General features: G+C 31.6%; 3 protein-coding genes across 3 annotated transcripts; 2 read left to right on the top strand and 1 right to left on the bottom strand.

The window, feature by feature from the left end:
- The first annotated feature begins 1,236 nt into the window (after positions 1-1,236).
- Positions 1,237-4,780, top strand: FES1A (Fes1A). The gene is made up of 6 exons (XM_028052719.2): positions 1,237-1,516; positions 2,165-2,307; positions 2,428-2,478; positions 3,130-3,351; positions 3,445-3,547; positions 3,946-4,780. The coding sequence occupies exons 1-6, from the start codon at positions 1,431-1,433 to the stop codon at positions 4,493-4,495; spliced, it is 1,155 nt and encodes a 384-aa protein (XP_027908520.2). The 5' UTR covers positions 1,237-1,430; the 3' UTR covers positions 4,496-4,780.
- A 7,297-nt stretch (positions 4,781-12,077) lies between these two features.
- Positions 12,078-17,913, top strand: LOC114166702 (uncharacterized). Its single transcript, XM_085668056.1, has 19 exons — positions 12,078-12,240; positions 12,425-12,630; positions 13,314-13,372; positions 13,495-13,569; positions 13,719-13,781; positions 13,875-14,314; positions 14,406-14,641; positions 14,721-14,924; positions 15,013-15,105; positions 15,183-15,275; positions 15,367-15,841; positions 15,915-16,041; positions 16,141-16,230; positions 16,310-16,367; positions 16,444-16,488; positions 16,563-16,633; positions 16,893-16,993; positions 17,099-17,159; positions 17,590-17,913. The coding sequence occupies exons 6-18, from the start codon at positions 14,170-14,172 to the stop codon at positions 17,107-17,109; spliced, it is 1,749 nt and encodes a 582-aa protein (XP_085524182.1). The 5' UTR covers positions 12,078-12,240; positions 12,425-12,630; positions 13,314-13,372; positions 13,495-13,569; positions 13,719-13,781; positions 13,875-14,169; the 3' UTR covers positions 17,110-17,159; positions 17,590-17,913.
- Positions 17,914-19,511: 1,598 nt separating this feature from the next.
- On the bottom strand, positions 19,512-20,657 carry LOC114165249 (uncharacterized). The gene is made up of 2 exons (XM_028049907.2): positions 19,979-20,657; positions 19,512-19,909 (listed from the first exon to the last, which is right to left on the bottom strand). The coding sequence occupies exons 1-2, from the start codon at positions 20,655-20,657 to the stop codon at positions 19,512-19,514; spliced, it is 1,077 nt and encodes a 358-aa protein (XP_027905708.2).
- Positions 20,658-20,664: the final 7 nt, after the last annotated feature.

The raw sequence follows: 20,664 nt of genomic DNA on the forward strand, positions 1-20,664 counted from the left end.
ATGTGTCAAATAGTATAAATAGCTCAAATACAATTTTGAAATGCGTACGAAACATCAAATAAACCTAATAAAATTTGATTAAAATGACTAAATTCACGTATTTCGAAAGATGAAGGACTAAATTGGTCCAAAGTTTCAAAATGGACTAATTTCAAAATTCACTGAAAGTTAAGGGACCAAAAACATATTTAACTCTAGTTTTTAAAATGTTCCCTTTACAATTTGAAATGTAAAATTTTGAAATACATTTTTATTTTCTTAACATTTGAAAAGTAATTAGAACTGTCAAAATGGGTTACCTGACCCGGTCCAATCTGTCCCATTATAGGTTGACCACTTAGTAAGCTAACCTAACCCGAATCATTTTATAATGAGCCAAAAAAATTCAAAACATGGCTTGGTCCACTACGGGTTAATGAGTTATACAGGTTGGTTCATTAGCTTACTTAATTAAAAAAAAATACAATTTTTTTCTTAAGTTCCAATAAAACTAAATTATAGTTGTGATTAAAATCTAAATAAACTTCAATACAATCCAAAATAATGTTCAACCCCAAATACAAAACCAAGATCACAAAAGGATTAGGTTTGCATTTACCAACCCAATATGTCTAGTTAAAAAAAAAAAAAGAAGCCTAATCCAACCCAAATACAAAACCATTGTGTGACCCTTTATTTGTGAGTGAGTTGGTCAGCCAATCCGACTCATTATAGGTTCAACTGGATGAGCCGGATTTTTGTGAGTCGGGTCAAAAAGTTAACTCTTACTGAAATTTATAGAAAAATTTTAACTCAACCCGATCCAAACCTGTAGTGACTTGGGTTGTATCACGGATTCTCACCCACTTCGACAGTTCTAATTTTTTGAAGCAAAAATTTAAAAAAAATATATGATACTTTTTGGAACGAAATTTTCAAAGTAAATGATGAAATATGTTTCAAACCGAGTTCTCTAGAACATAGTTATTAGAACAATCGTTTCACAACATAAATAATAGCTTCTGGATAGAATCTTTTTTTTTTTTCAGAATAAGCACTCTCTTCTTTTTTCCTTCAAAGAGTGCACTAGAGAACGAGATGAAAGTGACACTGAGGAAGAGTATTTCATTTTTTTTTTCTGTTAATATGGGGGTGTAGTTAGTAATAATAGAAAGTTATAGCAACAACCTTTGGAAAGTTAACACAATGTTCCAAGGCCCATGATGACAGCGAATAAATACTAGCAGAAAACACAGAACCCACTTTTGACATTTCAATTTCTCTTTCCCTTTTATGTGTCTTCACAACTTCCAGAATTGTGGAGACGTTTCGCGAATCCTTCACACACGCACGTTACTGAAACTATATATCTGAATCCTTCCCACATTTCGTGTTCTTTATACCTCTTACTAAAATTCTACAAGGTTTCTTGTTTCTCTCTAATCGTTCGAATGGCTAAAGAAGGACCCAACTGGGAAGGGTTGCTCAAATGGAGCATTGCTAACTCCGACGGAACTGCCCCCAATAGCAATTTGAGGTCCGAATTCAGTTTTCAGTTCTTCTTTTTTCCTGGGTTGAAGTTGTGTTAGCCGTTTTATGTTGGTTCGGGTTGATACAACTGTTGGATTTTTTTCTTTGTTAGTTTTTTAGTTGCTGGAAAACGCATACCCACGTTTCAAAATTTATTTTTTTTACGGAAAATATGGTTTTTAAACAATGAATTACGAGTAAGGAGGGTGTGGTTTCTAATTAGTGGCCCAGGGGCGTGATTTTCCAATTTGTTTCATAATTTTATTGAAATATTTGATTAGTGTGGTTGAATTTGAATTGGTGTTATTGCGTTCTGATTCTGTAAATATATTATTTATGTAGTAATGGTTTCTTTTCTTTGGGGTTGTAGACAGTGAAATATCTAGTCATTAGCGAAATTGTAATGTGATTGGAAATCAAATAGTGTATTGCAGAGACAGGAGAGTTCATGATATTCTGTAGACTGTGATTTGACTTTGTTAATTTTGTAATTGTGTAGCTAAGCAATATACAGAGTTTATTTTTTTCTTTGTATTTTTAGTTGCAAAGTTGCATACCATTTGTGAAAAAGTTAGATATTTCTAAATGCTTATTTATGAATTTCGCTAAGATTAGTCACTTGGTTTTGCTTTTTGTGATTTTTATGATTCTGTAGTGAGGAGGATCGGAAATGGTTTATGGAAGCAATGCAAGCACAGACCATTGATGTTGTAAAACGTATGAAAGAGATCACACTTGTGATGCAAACTCCAGAAGAAGTCTTGAAAGACCAAGGAGTCACCGTTGCAGACCTTGAAGGTATTCAACATTTACCAAAATGCAAGAGTAATTACAAATGAGTTGTATTTCATTTTTAGTTAATGATTGACTTAGATATTATCATGCCAACTCAGTGGTATCTAACTTGATTTCTTGCAGAGATGTTGGAAGAGTTGCAAGAGCATGTTGAGTCGATTGACATGGCCAATGGTAAGTTTTAAGGTTTTGAATGGTTATGAAAGTACTTAGTTCTCATACTAAAGCTTATTTATTTAGGTTTCCTAGGTGAATCGCCACTTTTTTTGTGTATCATGATTCAATTCCTCACAGGATTTTGGTAGCTCTGTCTGCAATATTTGCTAGATGATGACGTTTCTCAAATTTGGGTTGGTCAGCTGTTAATGGTTGTCTAGAACAATGAAATAAGATAGTAGAGGACTATGTCCTCCAAGTGTTTTCCCCTTTAAAAGGAGTTTTTCATTTCACAAAGAGCTAATGCTCAATCTAAAAATGAACCCAAATTTAGTAATTTATTCATTGATATATTAATCACTTGTTTTGAATTGTTATGTATTAGGTGAATTTGTTCTGCTTTCCAGTGGTCAAAACGTTGTTAATTGGAATGATTTTTGAGAATTTCATTCATAACTTCCCTCATTAGTCTAATTGTGTTCATTCTCTAATGTACCATTTTATAATGGAAATAGTTGGCACTGTTGCAGTATGATTTTTCTACTATCTATGTACATTTTACCTGTTAGCATTATGCTGTTTATGATAATGGGTTGGATAGTGGTTTTGTGTTTTTTTGATTCAACACCTGTATGTCTTACCTATTTCCTGCTATTATCTATTTCCCAGATCTCCATTCAATTGGTGGTTTGGTTCCTCTTCTTGGTTACTTAAAGAATTCTCATGCTAATATTCGAGCAAAGGCTGCTGATGTGGTGACCACAATAGTCCAGAATAATCCTCGAAGTCAACAACTTGTTATGGAAGCAAATGGCTTTGAACCTCTTATTCATAATTTCAGTTCAGATCCTGATGTGACTGTTAGAACTAAAGCTCTGGGTGCAATATCTTGTATGTGCTATTATACTTTTGAGTCTGATATTTTGTTTCCTTGGAATGGAATGGAATGATACTGATATTTCTGTTTTTACAACAACATGACAGCACTAATTCGGCACAACAAACCTGGTATCACTGCTTTTCGCTTGGCAAATGGTTACGCAGCCTTGAAAGATGCACTAACTTCTGAAAATGTGCGATTTCAAAGGTAACAACATTTTCTGAAAGGTTTACAATTGTTGCTTTGTCATTCCCTTGTCATCATTATTGATACTCTATTAAATATGATTTTCGTCCCAAACTATTATAAAAATTTGTGTAGTCTCTGTCTGAACTAAATTATAAACTTGTCTGGAAGAATATTTTACCTGACTTTGATAAAGTTCTGAGAAGTTCAAGGACGAAATAGTCTATATTTTAAGGACAAAATACAATTTTTTATATTAATTTGGGTGACAAAAAACATATTTGACTCTTTAACTTAGGAGGTGTTTATTGTTTAATTTGTTTTTACCTTTACTTATTGATTAATTAGTCTTTTAAACTATATTATTAAACACCTGTTACAGTTTAATTTTTGTGGCTGAATTCTAACTATTCTTTCAGGAAAGCTCTCAACTTGATCCATTACCTGTTGCACGAAAACAATTCAGACTGCAACATTGTGAACGAGCTTGGATTTCCTAGAATGTTCATGCACCTTGCCTCAAGTGAAGATTCAGATGTCAGAGAAGCTGCCCTTAGGAGTCTTCTCGAGCTTGCTCACAATACAAAAGCTCGCAGTGAGGAAGACAGTGAGAAAATGAAGCAACTTCTTCAAGAAAGAATAAACAATATCAGTTTAATGTCAGCTGAAGACCTTGGTGTAGTGAGGGAAGAGAGACAGCTTGTGGACTCCCTGTGGAGCTCTTGCTTCAACGAGCCATCTTCTCTTCGAGAGAAAGGTCTGCTTGTCCTTCCTGGGGAAGACAACCCCCCTCCAGATGTTGCAAGCAAGTATTTTGAGTCTCCTCTTCGATCTTCATCTGTGAACCCATCTTCCAATAATGACTCTAAAAAAGAAAAGAGAGAGACCCCTTTGCTTCTAGGGCCAGGTCCTTCATCTGCAGACAGTAACAATCAAGTTAGTTCCAATAGAGAAGCAGATGCTAGATGATGAAATGAAAGCTTAAATGTATGTTTGTTATGGATTTTTATCCCATGCTTTTTATATGACATACAATAGTAATTTATTTTTTTCAAACAGATTATGTTTCTTTTTCGTCCTACCTTTCTCACCTCGGATTGGTCTTCCGTTGAGTATCTATGATGTGATGTTATGGTATGTGACTATAAGTAACTTTCATTGTGGGTTCTTAATGCGTGATTTCATTGATGAACCCTGTTTTATACTGTTGTAGTTGATATGTTTAGTTCAAAGGCTATTTGACAGTTAGTCATAGTTGAGGATTGTGAATAGTTTTCGTAATTCTGGCCCTTCAGATAAATAATTGTTCCTAAAAAATCACTAGGTTTTATGATTTTCGCAACAACTTATCAACTCTCAACAATTAGAAATGGCAAGTTAAAAGATTTCTGAGGAAAGCGATTAATCGTAGCTGAGATTGATTAATTATAAATTTGAGGTCTCTCAGACCAAGTTTATACTATAGGTCCAATTCTGATTCGCGATTAAAAGAGATCTTCAAACTCTGATACTGTTACGTTCGTGTGATAGGATAGAAAAGAATAGAACCAAACCTAGACGTACACTGAATATACCTATTATTCTCCAATATGTCACAAACAGTACAAACTTGCTCTCATACAAAGGATGAAAAAAATCGTTTCACGTAGGCGTAACTCTGTTTACTTTCTTAGATTTCCAAAAACAAAAACCTTTCCTCTCACCACACTTGCTATTATATACAAACCTCCTCTAACCTATTGAAGGGTTATGTAAATGAAACTTTTATACAAAAGTTTTGATGTTTTGTTAGAATTTTACTAATGTTGTGACCTATATAACCAACACTATGAATTAATATAACAAGTTATTTTTATTTATTTTTGGTTGAATGTTTGTATATGGAGTTGAAGGCTTGTTAGAGACATAGGGATTCTGCAATAAAAAATGCAGTACTAAGAGATGAAACCTAAAATCAAATTTGTGCAAGGTATTATGAGCATTGAACGCAAACTATAATAGATTTAACAAAACTTGTTGAAATTTATTTTGTTATAAACATGCAGTGGAATGATCAGCATTTGAAAAATAACGAAGAGGGACGGTGAATTGGATTCTTGATAAAAATTATGCTTTTAAAATTTTTCCCTTTTAATATTAAAACTTAATTAAAATTATTTCCTTTATTTTAATAAACACAATAAAATAAAAAGAGTAGGAAAGAAAAAATTGCACAAAGTATTTATACTAGTTCAGATCAAAAGAAGTTACATCCAGTTGTTAATCTCTCAAAAGTGAAATTATCTCAACGATTAAAATAAATCGTAAATACAAGATCTCACTTGATGAAAGTTATCGCTCTACCCACACTAGGTTTTTCAAAGTCTTTCCACATAGAGTTCTCAAGTATTCAGACTTCTCTAACTTCTGTATTTTTCAAATAAAAGCCTAACACTTTATTTATAGAAACCTATTTAGAAATTAGGTTAAAAATATGAAAAGTTAAGTTACAATTGTCACAGATAATCGATGATCATAAGTGATAATTGATTATCACGTAAGTGTATCTCTTGAATCCAAAAAGTCTTCAACATTTTCCATGCATCATCATCGCTTTACCCACACTAGGTTTTTCAAAGTCTTTCCACATAGAGTTCTCAAGTATTCAGACTTCTCTAACTTCTGTATTTTTCAAATAAAAGCTTAACACTTTATTTATAGAAACCTATTTAGAAATTAGGTTAAGAATATGAAAAGTTAAGTTACAATTGCCACAGATAATCGATTATCATAAGTGATAATCGATTATCACGTAAGTGTATCTCTTGAATCCAAACATTCTTTTAAGTCTTCCATACTTTTTTATAAGTCATCATCATCAAAACTCCTTATTGAAGGAATATGTCCATCTTCTTTCTGTCAACAATTTCCCCCTTTTTGATGATGATCAAAATTTGTTAAAGACTTTGTTCTTGATGAACAACTTAAGAGAAAATAGTAGTTAATCCAGAATAGAGATAAAATAACTTTTCTCCCCCTTTTTAAAACACAATGTATTACAAAAAAATCAATAAACACATATCTTCCCCTTAAAGGTATCAATTATCACAAGATATCAACACAAATATATCTGCCCCTTTTTGATCACAATCAAAAATGAATTCTTTAGATAATTCCCCTTAAATCAGATAACTTAAGTTTCCCTTAAAAATTGTTTAAGATATAAAACTCCTCCTACATGTAATATTTCCCCATTCTTGATAAACACAAATATTTCAAGAACAAATAATTCCCCTTAATCAAAGACTCTCCCTGAAGCAAATAGAGTATAAAGTTTAGAGAAAACAAGAGTTTATTTAAACAAGGGAAGATTACATCATAAAAAAAATGATCTTTAATATTCTAATTTTCATTTATGAATTTCAATAGTCTAAATGTTTGAAAAACTTATCAGAACTTTCAAAAATTTGAATTTTTATATTCAGTTTTGTAGGATAATCAATTATAACTAATGATAATCAATTATTAGTTCATACTAAATAACGGAAATTTCCAGATTTGCTGATAATCGATATCGCCTCTGATAATTGATTATTATAACGATTTTTTTTTGGAAACATTGAAATTAATGATTTTTATCACTTTTACACATACCTAATATTCCCAAACCCCTTATAAAATTATAGAACTTACCAAGATGTCAAAAGTTTGATGAATATACTAGCTCTTGAACATCTAAAGAGACTTTCTTGATTTTGAAATAACCTGCGAGATAGAGAACAATAACATTTTGGTCTCCAATAAACTTATTTAGGCCCTTTGAGGTGAGAGACATGTTACTTTATAATAGGAATCCAAGCACATCTTCCATTAGGAACATCAAAATGTTTGATTCTACATTTATTAGAAGTATGTCCTTTTTGCATACAATAGAAACATGCAACACAATTTATATTCCTAGAATGAGTTGTTCCTTTCTTTACCCATAATCTACGAGTTCTTTTATTTTTATTTCTTGGGAGCAAGCTTATTTTTATGAAAAACCTTTCTCCTAAACATTGGTTTTACGAAACTTTTATTATTTATTGCATCTTCAAGTTGTTTTTTCAAGAATGTTAATATCAAACATATAACTTTTGCAAGATGCACATTTAACATTTTCAATCTCTTTATTTTTAAAATTAAAATTTTATTTTTCAAAATTTCTTCTTCTTCAAAAGATTTCTCAAATTTCTTTTTTAAAGTTTTATATTTTGATTTCAATTTTCTATGCAACGAATTTAATTTTTCATATTTAACATACAACTCTTAAAAGGCATAAAGCAATTCATCATAATCATTTGTTTCATTAAAAGAATTAGAATTACTAACCTTGTTGCAACTTGATCCATTGTCTGCTAGTAAACAAAGATTGGCTTCCTCATCCGAGTCACTAGAGCTTGATGAAGAGCTAGAGTCACAAAAGACTTTATTATTTTTCTCCTTCATAAATTTCTTGCCTTTCTTTTCTTCACTTTGATTTGGACAATCAAATTTGACATACCCAATTTCTCCACAACCGTAGCACATGAATTTTGAAGAAGAACCTTTATTCTTCTTTTTGTCACTTATAAACTTTCCTTTATCTTTGAATTTCATGAACTTGTTGAAACTTTTAATCATGAGACTCAAGTGTTCATCGTCTGAATCATTATCTTCTTTGGGACTTTTCTTTTTTACGATCTCAGATTTGAAAGTTATGTTCCTTTTCCTTCCTTGGTCCTCTTCTTCATTTAAACTACCAAGTTCAAGTTCATGCTCTCTCAATTTACCAAAAAGAGCCGCCATGGACATTGTTGCAATATTTTGAGATTCAGTGATCGCCGTAACCTTTGGCTGCCATGTCCAGTTCAAAGATTTCAAAATTTTAATATTTAATTCATCAATATCAAAATTTTTACCTAACCCAGAGAGATGATTAACGATCTGGGTGAATCTCTTTTGCACATCGTAAATGGTTTCGCCTTGTTGCATTCAGAACATCTCATATTCTTGAATTAATGAGTTCTTCCTTGCATGCTTAACATAATTTGTTCCTTCATGTGTAACTCGTAAAATCTCCCACATTTTCTGAGCACTTGTACAAACTGAAATTCTATAAAATTCATCAAGAGTTAGTGCAGATGATATTATATTTCTAGCCCTAACATCATATTGAGCCCTTCTATTTTCTTGTGCAGTCCATTGCGAAAAAGGGCTTATGTTCCTGTAAATTATTAACAATAATAGTAGGAACAAAAGGACAATTTAAAATAGCATCCAAAATACCTCTATCAATAGACTCCAAAAAGATTGACATCCTAAATTTTCAGAAAGGATAATTTTCGCCAGTAAAAAGAGGAGGTTTGTCAATAGATGCACCTTCCGCAAAAGTTCGATTTTGTCCAACCATTTTCAAAACTTTTTTCAAAAACTATTAAAGCAAGCTCTGATACCAATTGTTGTAAACATGCAGCGAAATTATCAGCATTTGGACAATAACCAAGAGGAACGGTGAATTGGGTTCTTAATAAAAATTATGCTTTTAAAATTTTTCCCTTTTTATATCAAAGTTCAATTAAAATTCTTTCCTTTATTTTAATAAACAAAATAAAATAAAGAGAGTAAGGAAGAGAAAATTGCGCAAAGTATTTATACTAATTAAATCAAAAGACCCTACGTATAGTTGTTAATCTCTCAAAAGCGAGATTAACTTAATCACTAAAACAAACCATAAATACAATTACATATAAGAAAGTTTAAGGTTTAGAAAACACCTCCCTTGAAATCCACAAGGGATGAACACCTCTCTTGAATCACACAAGAGATGAAGAACCACCTTCCTTGAATCACACAAGGAATGAACACCTACTTTGAATCACACAAAGGATGAATGGCTACTCCTAGCAACAATAGCAACACTCAATCACTCAAGATCCCATTTGGTGAAAGTTATCGCTCTACCCACACTAGGCTTTGCAAAGCCTTCCTACAAAGAGTTCTCAAGTACTCAGACTTCTCTAACTTCTGTATTTTTCAAAGAAAAGCCTAACACTTTATTTATAGAAGCCTATTTATAAATTAGGTTAAAAATATGAAAAGTTAAGTCACAACTACCACATATATTCGATTATCATAAATGATAATCGATTATCACATAAACATTTCTGAAAACATTTTTCTCGCTGTGATAATCTATTATCAACCAGGGTAATCTATTATCAGTAGGTGATAATCGATTATCAGCAGGTGATAATCGATTATCAATAGTGATAGTCGATTATCACATAGGCTTTTTTCAAAAATCAATGTTAACTGAGATAATCGATTATCATTAAGAATAATCGATTATTCTAATGAGTTTTGCAAATAAATAAAATTTTCTTGGTGCTCTACTACTTGAGTTTTGCCTTTTTAACTTTTGACATACTTTTAACTCTTAAATAACATACACATATTACAAGATCTAAACAACTAAACCCCCAAGTCTTCAATGTATCTCTTGAATCTAAGTATTCTTTTTAAGTCTTCAACATTTTTCCATGCATCATCATTAAGTCTTCCATACTTCTTTATAAGTCATCATTATCATCATTAAAACTCCTTATTGAAGGAAGATGTCCATCTTCTTTATGTCAACATATCTACTAGATTTTATGGATGAATGCACTAGTGCATATTATTCCTTTTAACTCGCCTTATATGCTAGTTTAAATGTGGGAATAATCATAAAATAGAAAACGTATTTAAAAAAAAAACGTGCATTAGACCTTGGTTCTTACCATAAACAAGGCAAAAAAGGGGTCTATGGCCTCGATTCAGACCACAACGAGGCCAAAAGGTCTTCGAATTTTTAATTAAGTTAGATTTTTTTGACTGTATGGCTTCGGTTCAACCAGAACCGGAGCAGAAAAGTTTCTCATATGACTTCGGGTTGACAAGAACCGAGGTAAAAATGGTGTTTTTGTCTCGCCCTAATATATCTCGGTTCTGAAATCGGGATAAAATATTAAAAACAACTGGACGAAAAGCCCTTATTGCACTACTGATAAGATCATGTACTAGTGACATCATCCGCATAGAAATTGGGATAAACTTGTGATAACAGAAGGATTATTTAAATGAAAGATTTATATAGAGTCATTCATTTTCAAGTGACATCTCACGATTTATTCATATTATAGTTATTCAAGAAATGTATGCAATACCCGAAATTCTACATTCAACACCACAAAAATGAAACACTCCGCTCAAGTTTTTTGTCTTGTCTTATATTTATACAAAAAGTTCACCACTGATTTATAAAACACTTCATACAGGTCACAAACATATTTAAGAGCCGAAACTTGCATAAACATATTTAAGAGATGATGTAGTCTGTTAACTTACAAAATTAACCCTCTACAACTTCTACAACATAATATGGTAAACTACACTTCAACTACAACTTAAATTTCACTACTTATAACTTGTATAATCAACTTCAATGTCGTGATAAGCCACTTTCGTCTCCAATGCAAATTATTCTTTAAGGTTGTTCCTCCGCAATAACACTTCATTTTCAACATATACCTCGTAGTGTACACGCGGTGTTAGTACACGTTGTCGTGTGCGCCTATCACTACTCATACCAATTGAACAATGACTAAAGTGAGTTACGAAAGTCTCCAATAATTGATAGTTGTTAAGGTTTTCCCTTTCTAATTAAGTATTTCACATGGCAAAAAAGTATTCTGAATATAATTTAATAGTAAAATCGTGTTCCTCGTCCAAGAAACGACGCCTCTCTACAAACAGAACAAGATAACCCACTATAGCATTTAGTAGCTACTGCAACATTTACCTAGCTACATTTATTAAAAATGTTACTATTGATATAATATAGTTACATTTCCTTAGAATTGTTACTATACAGAATATTAATATTAATATTGTAACACTTTTTAAAAATGTTACTGTACATATTACACTTTTTTCTATTTTTATTAACATTTGCATAATCACATCTACTAAAAATGTTACTATATATATATATCCTAATATTGCAACATGTTTCAAAAATGTTACTGTAAATAAATAAATATACTAAATAAATAAATATATTGTATAATATCAGTATTATCAGAAATTAATTAAAAATAAAATAATAATATCGCATCGTTAAGAAGTAATTAAAAATTATTTTCTAGTCATTTTAAATTTATTTTAGAAACTAAATTTTAATTAATAAAAATAATCAAAATAGAAACTAACTTTTAGTTTTTAATTATTTTATTATTAAAAAATTGATTTTTTAATCTTTATTGTATAAATATTTTGTTGACATATCATTTGATGAATGATTTTTAAGATTTATATTTACAAGAAATAAATTTAATTAAAATATATTATAATTATAATGTAATCGTTCATGTATAATCACTACAAAAAAACTTAATTTTATCGGAGGTTTATTAAGAGAGGTTTAATAACCTCTAGGAAAATAATATGTATAATGGAGGTTTTCTAAACCCCTGGAAAGTTTTTTAGGAAAACCAGTTAAAATTTCAATGCTACTTTATTTTTATCTTATCTCTTCTATTTTTGGTATATCATCGCGAAACCTAAACGTGATTGCGAAACCTAAACATCCATCTCCTTTGAATCTTCCTCTCTCGATCACAGAAGAAAATTTTCGCTATTTGGTTTCTGTAGCTCTCAATCACAGCTTTCAATTGGTAATTCGCTTTGCACTCTTTGATTTTTCGAAATTGCTTTTCACTCTTCCAATTTCTCATGCTCTAAATCACTGTTACTATCGGTGGGATTTTGATTTGTTATCGGGCGATGCCTTTTACTTTCATGTCGACCGTGCATTTGAGACCTTGCTTTGGGGGTTCACGGCGGTTATGTCGGGTTCAGTCCCTGTTTTGTGTGTTTAGATCGGTTGCTCTGCATTGTGGGTTCACAACAGCTGCTTCGGTGATTTTTGTTTGCTTGACTTGTTCACAGCAGTTGCATATGTTCATAACTGCTTTGCCGGTTCGTGGCTGCTTTAGGGGTTTGCGACTTCGGAGGTTCGCAACTGCTTCGGTTTAACGCGTGTGCGCTTTCCTTTCAGAATCACGGTTCATCTTTATCTTTTTCTCTCTTGTATAATTGTGGTTTGTTTGTTTTAATAGAGTAGGAAAACCAATAAGTCAAACTGTATTTTCTGATGAGGGAGATTTTAATGTGTTTTTGACTCGATGGATTGTTATTCACCAACCCAAGGGTCTACTCTGACAGAAACAAGAGTCGGGTTATGAGATTTGGGTGAAGGAGCTTGTGAGTGTGAAGAAAATGAGGGGAAATTTTTTGTAGGGGATGGGGTGGGATGATGGTTCTTCCCAGATTTGTTCTCAAGAGAATAGTAAGATGAATTTTGATAGCTCATAAGTGAGATTTGGATTGTGAACTAGTGGTAATAAACTTCAAAGTTTGAACAATAAGATTTGGATTTGGGACTAATGGTGTCTAAAAGCCTTTTGAGTTTGAGTATATCCTTAAATTAGGTCCACTTTATGCGTAACAGAAAACGCATTCCCCACTTACAAAACTATGTTTGTGATTTCCTTAGGCGTGTCATTGTTATGGAGTTAGCAGTGTGTTAAACACCCTAGAGGATATCATGTATTGTGCTTGACCAAATTGATTTTGGGTTTCTCATTATGAAGTTGGTTTATACAAGGTACTTTTTTATAGAACAAAGTTGGTTTGTTGAACAATGAAGCACACTCAAAATGTTGAGACATTTTTATTTAATTTTCAGATAGAATAGCATACCACAGTAATGCGGATGTTGCCATTGATTTATACCACCACTACAAGGTACTTTCTTTCTCTTAATTTGAACTTAGATATCTAGTTCAAGAGGAATTTCCTTAGTTTTTTGAGATTTTATTTCATCTAGATTTATGATTTTGTGTTTTTACCCATGATTTATTTTTCAGCGGGATGTGGCTATGATGAAGGATATTGGATTCAATGCCTATAGGTCTCCATTTCTTGGCCAAGAATACTACCTCGTGAGAAACTATAATAATCTCTTTTTATGTTTTGGTCCAACTTGAATCATGACTTTGCATGATTTTGAGGGATTTCTTAAGACTTTATCTAGTAGAACTTTGTCTACTTTGTCCATAATGCAATTAAGTTTAAACTACTTTGATTTTAGGTGGAGTTAACCGAGAAGACATTGTATATTAAAACAATCTCATAAATGATCTGATAGCAAATGGTCAGTGGACATAATTTTCTTTCTTTTTCTATCTCTCTTTCTCATGATACTCTCCATATCAAACTAAACTAATGTACCTATTTTTGTTTACAGAACAACAACCTTTTATAACTCTATTTCACTCTAGTTTCCCTCAAGCTCTTGAAGTTAGGATGCTTGTAAGCTTGTAGAACATGTTATTATTTAGCACTGTTTTTAAGGCTGAAGCACGAAACTTTTAAGGGAAACAAAAATGTTAAACATGATTTATTTACATGCTTGACTATACATTGCATTAATACAGTACATTAAAATGTTATGCTTGCAAGTTGATGAGCTGAATATGCTCACCTTTGATGTATGGACATAATGCCATAGCTGTGAATGAATTTCAAAGTCAAGTAGATTTATGGCTAGTGGTGAGAAAGAAAAACCATCCTTGCTGGCCAAGAATGTTAAAGTGTCATTTCCAAGTGGTTCTATGGTTGCAATCCTTGATGAGTTGGAAGAAATTGCATCAAGACCTAGTCAAACTCCAACACTCCCCCACATTGGTTAGTTATTTCTTTTTGTTCATTCAAGTATGTAGTAATTTATTATATATGTAATAAGATATTATTTCTTAATTTTATACTTAATTAACAGGTTCTACTAGTAAGAGAAAAAGAGGTCCTACCAAATGTCTCAAGACTCATGGTTTGAGATATGATGAGCGTTTACCGGTTAAACTTAATGTCCTTGGTCAACCTGTTGGCACTTATCGAGCTACATTGAGCAATTATTTGGGAACATTAGCTAGGAATGCACATTTAGCTCCTCTAACTTTTACTAGTTGGAAAGGATTGAAAGAACATTGGGATGACATGTGGAAAACAGTATTGGTAATTCATTTCACTAACCTTTATCTTTGATTATATATTACCTAAATTCTAATACTTATTCATTGATTATGATATGCAGTCAAAATTTGATATTGAAGAACGTGCTAAAAAGTGGGTTTTAGGAAGCATATGTTCAAGTTGGAGGAACCACAAATGTCGATTGAAGACAAAGTATTTTTTTCCAAATATGCCAGATGATTACAACTTCAAAAATCGACCCCCAAGTGTTCCACTTGAGCAGTGGAAAATTCTTATTAAATTTTGGAAATCTGACATAGCTAAGGTCTTATTTAAATGTTATTATATGTGGATTTGTACTTGTATATCTCAGTTGCTTATATCTTTTCTCATTTCATATTTTTATTATAAAGGTTCGCTGTGAGAAGAACAAAACAAGCAGAGCAAAACTTACTTCTATACATACCACAGGAACAAAAACCTTTGCTGAAATACGATATGAAGAGGTTAGACTAATTACATAACTAATGTATTAATGGTTGTACCTTTTTTACACTAATATTTTTTCTTTTGTATGGTGTAGATGATGAAAAATATTGATGGAAGAGAGCCATCTCGTGCAGAAATGTTCATCATGACACATAAGCCTAAAAATGAGGAAACCAAAGAGATTATTGTATGATGATCTCATTCATTATATATATTTTTATAATTAATAGTTTTGTTTAATAACAAGTTTAACTTTGTTTTTTTCTTTCCTTTTTTAGTCAAAACTTGAGGATGCAATTTCTTCGCATTCAATAGAACCAGAGAAAAACTCAACCCGAGATGATATATTTTCCCAAGTCTTTGGAAAAGATCGACATGGTTATGTGCACACATATGGAAAAGGGGTTTCACCTTCCGATCTATGGGGATCTAACTCCCGAGTTGGAATACAAAAATTAATTGATGAAGTTCAAAGGAATGCTCAGGTTGAACTACAAAGCATGAAAAACAGAATGCAAGAGGAAATGGAAATAAAGCTAAAAGAGCAAGTGAAGGAGCAAGTGGAAACCAAACTAAAAGAGCAACTAGAAGCAATGAAAGTTGAGCTTCTAAACAACTTCAAAATCGCTTTTACTCAAATCCCAAGTTATGCTCCAGAAGTAATGGTTTCAAATTTGAATAAAGAGGAGGTGGACATTGAAGATGATCCAACATTGAAGATGATGGATAATGATGACAACATCTCTCATAAAGGTTTATTTATTTCATAGTAGTAAATATTGATTTAGTATTAAATGTTTTGATCTTTGCATTGTTCCTTTGGTAGTTATTGAAGATCCTACAAGTGAGCTCGTAGAGAAAAATGCACATGCCTTGATCTTTCCATTCACTCATACTAGCCCCAGGAGAAAAAAGGAAAAAGTGCAGAAAACTAACACCAAGTTAACTAAGAGGTTATTATCATATTTTTTCTTTATTTTTCTTTTATATTATCTATCAATTAATTTTGTTAATAATATTTTGGAACATATCTTACTATTTCTTTTATCCAGGAAATTAGAAGATCTTAATGTTGAAATTGTCACACTTGATAACGATCTTAGCATTCTCAAACATCCATCCAATGCCTTTGAGCTTTTCTTGTAAGATCTAGTTCTCTTACAATAAGCTTATAATTTTATTCTTTTTGGTTTATTGACTTATAAATGATCACTATTACAGGCAAGAATTTGCAAACAACTATAAAGAAACAAAAGTTGATTTAGACAATTTTGAAAGGGTATGTAAAGTTCAATACATTGATAAAGCTTCATTATTTGAATCACTTATTATTTAACATTTCATTTAAAAAATAGGTTAAGAAAAAAGCTGTTAAGGCATGGAACTCTCTGACAAATAAAGTAAGTCCAAGCCTTTTATTCATCCTAAGAAATTTAATATTAATTGAGCTTCTTATTTATGATATTTGAATCAGGAATTAGAGTCTTATTTCAATGCAGCAACTAAACTCAAAAGAAAATTACATTTGAGTACATTAAAGGAAAGGTTCTTCTTCTTCTTCTTCATAACTTTAGTGTTGTTGACATTCTTGAATATCATGCCATAAGATGTTCTTATTATCCTCTTGAACATCATGCCAAAAGTAATTGTTGCAATCCATACATAGCCACTGCCCATCATTCCTAGCTTCTGAGCAATGGAAAAATGCTCAAACCAGTTTAACATCCCTCCATCTGTATAAGTAGTTTTTGTTTCCATTTTTGTTGTTATATTGATTGTTTGTTAATGAACTTTATCTAAGTAGTGTTGTTGAAGGAAAAGAAATAGGAAAAAGAGAGCGGAAACCTAAAATTCATTTTGACAGGACTGACTTGAAAAAATTGAAACAAGAGAAATCTCACAAGTGTAAGTTTCCTCTAAGTCTTTTAGTAAATGATAGTAATAGTTTGATTAAAAACATTTATGTATTTGTTATACTAATTTATCAATTTTAATTATCTTTATATACAGTTGCTAAATGATGCACATACATTGTTACATGCAAATGAGCTGAAGAAGCGGCTTGAATAAGGTGTGAATGTTTTCTATTGGATACAATAAATTGTCACAGGATTCTGTTTTTTACAAATAGCTACTAGATCTGAAATAGGAAGAAACAAATTACAGTGTTGGATAAAAATGAACCAACTCTTCCTCGCCAACCTTGTCTTTTTGTCATTACTTTTATTATCTCATTGAAATATATTCCCCACTTTTAGTAATTAAACTAGTGGATAAATAATAATATTAATTGCAATAACTGAAATTGCTTTACTTGTTTATTTTGTGTGTGAAGCTTTCAAATTAATATGATTTTTTCTTTCATATCCATCAAAGTTCTCTGGTGCATAATGTGTAAACAGAAGTATATTGTTCATAATAAAAGTTATTGAAAACTGATTTCAGTGCTCTCTGCAAAATTGTCTTGCTTTCAGTGCCTACTGATTTTAAGTCTTTAACAGGTAATGATCGTAGGAAACATCAAAAGATTCTGAATCAGGAAGATGATGAAGAATAAGACTGAAATTAAAGCTAATCCAGTATCATATCTCCAAGAAATTCTGAACTGTCAAAATAAAAATCCATGCATTAGTAACAGAAGAAGAGAAGGACAGTTCAATTTATGTTGATGGTTATTAAGATCATATTTTAAACTTGAGATTTTTCATGTTTTAGTTGAGGTATATTCTTTGATGTATTTACTTTTATTTTTAATGCAGAACATGATGATGTTGAGAATCTTAAAACTCAGACAAAATTTAAACACTTCTTTCACCTGCTCTTAATTCTTGTTTATCTATTATGTTGAAATATAGTAAAAGATTTTTTTCGTTATAGAAGATGATATTTGCCTCTTTATACATATAGGAATTAATTTAGAAAAAGGACAAATTTTAATTTTACAAATTAAAAATGTAATTAATCCTACTGATCTGTAAAAATTAAAATCAAACTTTTTTAAGACTACAAGAGATCAATTGGTCAAAAGAAATGTTGGTGTGACTATTTATATTAGTGACATTTTTATAATGTTACCTTAAAAAAAAAAAGTTATCACTAAATTTTTTTAGTAACAATTTTAAAATGTCTCTTTATTTAAAAAAATGTTACCAATGATTTTTAGTAACATTTTTATAATGTCACTCATTTATAAAAGAATTATAACTAAAAGAATTTAGTAACATTTTTTATAATGTTACATTTTTATTAAATAAATGTTACTAAAAGTATCTAGTAACATTTTTATAAATGTCTCAATTAATATGTAAAAATGTCACTAATATTTATTAGTAACATAGGGTATACGTAACATGTGGTATAATGTTACTAAATTATATTTGTAACATTTTTTACAATACAGTAACATTTTTTAAATGTTACTAAAGAATAAATATGTAGTAGTGACCACCACCTTCTACCAACAAGAAATCAATCAGAATAAGGTACGTTATTTCTCGGCTTTTTTGTAAATCTGAGTCATTTTGACCGATAAATTGTAAATATGGGTCATTTGAAATTTTTTTTGCAAATATGGGTCATGTCGTCAGGGGGGAGGACGACATTCAAGAAGAAGTCGTCCTCCAAAGGACCGGTTTCATTTTTTTTTTTTTAAATCAAAGCCGTTAGGGGGGAGACCGGCTTCTGCACTGAAGTCGTCAGGCAGAAGACCGGTTTCTGTTTTTTTTTAAACATCGCATTTTATTTTATTTTTTAAAAATTTTCAGTTTTATTTTTTAACCTTATTTAATTAAGAGTAGTTATTAATTCATTTTGTTATTGGTAAAATAAAGTAATGTTAAAAAATACACAATTAACATAATAAAAGTAACACAATAAAAATTATATAATAAAAGTAACAGAATAAAAATTACATAATAAAAGTAAAAAAAATTAAAAATTACATAATAAAAATAATACAATAAAAATTACATAATAAAAACAACACAACAAAAATTACATAATAAAATTACTGACGATAAGGACAGTTGCCTCTATGATGTCCTTCATTTCTACAATATGAACATTTGCTTCGTCTATTTGGATTTGGTTCATCCATTTCATTATGGATTCTATTAATTGGTGGTCTTCCCCTTACCCTACGGCGCATGTTTGGGTCTGGAATGAAATTTGGTCCGGTGTATGGTGACCAATATTCTTTATTCCTAACCGGATGAAATTGTATTTCATATGCTTTATTGATGTTGTAGAGGCTATAAACTGGATGGATGTATGAGGTTAGGTCTATATGCGAGAAAGAGCAAACAACTATTACGTGATGACAAGGCAGTCGTAGAGCTTGAAAATGACCACAATCACACCACCAATCATTTAATCTAACTGTAAAAGACATTGGTAGGCGGTGATCATGTAGAGAAAACATCTCTTAAACTTGAAATTCATTATTTTCTCTTGAGTATTGACGAACTTGACACATTCCCGCTTGTTGTTGATTTTTTCTAATGATAGCATTAATTTCCTCTGTATATTGGTGTCCTGCTCGTAACATGGAGTCTGCCTTAACCCCTCTCTCAACAAACCATGTTGCGGTCCTTTCAAATGTTGCCTTGATTAGAGCACAAATTGGTAATGAACGAGCTCTTTTTAAAACAGAATTCATACATTCTGCCAGGTTTGTTGTCAGGTGCCCGAATCTACTACCTTCATCGTAGGCCTGAGTCCATTTTTGTAGTGGTATCCTGTCAATCCAAGATGCCACTTCTGGTGAATAGGATCTCAAAGCTGCCAATTTAGCATCGAATATGGGTTGTTTCACCTCGTAAGCTGTAAAAATACAATTATATTAGTTAGTTTAATTATTGAATGCGGTGAATGAAAGAAAAAAATTATTACCCATATTCTTTAATCGGTTCTTCAATTCGTGATTCTTGAATTTTTTGTTGAAATTTGAAGCAATATGACGTATGCAGTATACTGATTGCAGTCCATCTGCTTCCCATTGTACTTCTTCAGATTGTAGGGCTGCCAATATGCCTTTCCCCCTGTCTGTTATCAAGCAGAGGTTTGATTGTGGTGTAACGTGCTCCCTTAACAGTTGAAAAAACCATATCAAGGCCTCCTTTGTTTCTCCTTCCACTATCGCGAAGGCCAAAGGGAATATGTTACGTGACCCATCTTGAGCTAGTGCTGTTAGCAATGTCCCTTGATATCTTCCTGTCAGAAATGTCCCATCTACTTGGACAACTGGCTTGCAATAGTTAAACCCTTGGATGCATGGTCCAAAAGACCAAAATACGCGTTCCATAATATAGCAAGAAGGGTCAGATTGGCCACTTACTTGTACAGGAGATCCAGTGCATTGAATTATTGTGTCGGGATTGCTTTGTTGTACAACTTCATACCACCTGGGAAGTTCATTGTAAGACTCTTCCCAATCTCCGAACTCCTTAGCAAGCGCTTTTTGCTTACCATTCCAGGCTTTGTCATATGAAACTGAATACCCGAAACGATTTTTAATTTCAGCTACCAAACTTTTGATAGGTATGGAAGGATTTTGCTTTACAGAGTTCATCACAATA

Source organism: Vigna unguiculata, chromosome 10 (genome assembly GCF_037176805.1).
Source record: "Vigna unguiculata cultivar grain cowpea cultivar isolate G323 ecotype 2 chromosome 10, ASM3717680v1, whole genome shotgun sequence".
NCBI lineage: Eukaryota > Viridiplantae > Streptophyta > Magnoliopsida > Fabales > Fabaceae > Vigna > Vigna unguiculata.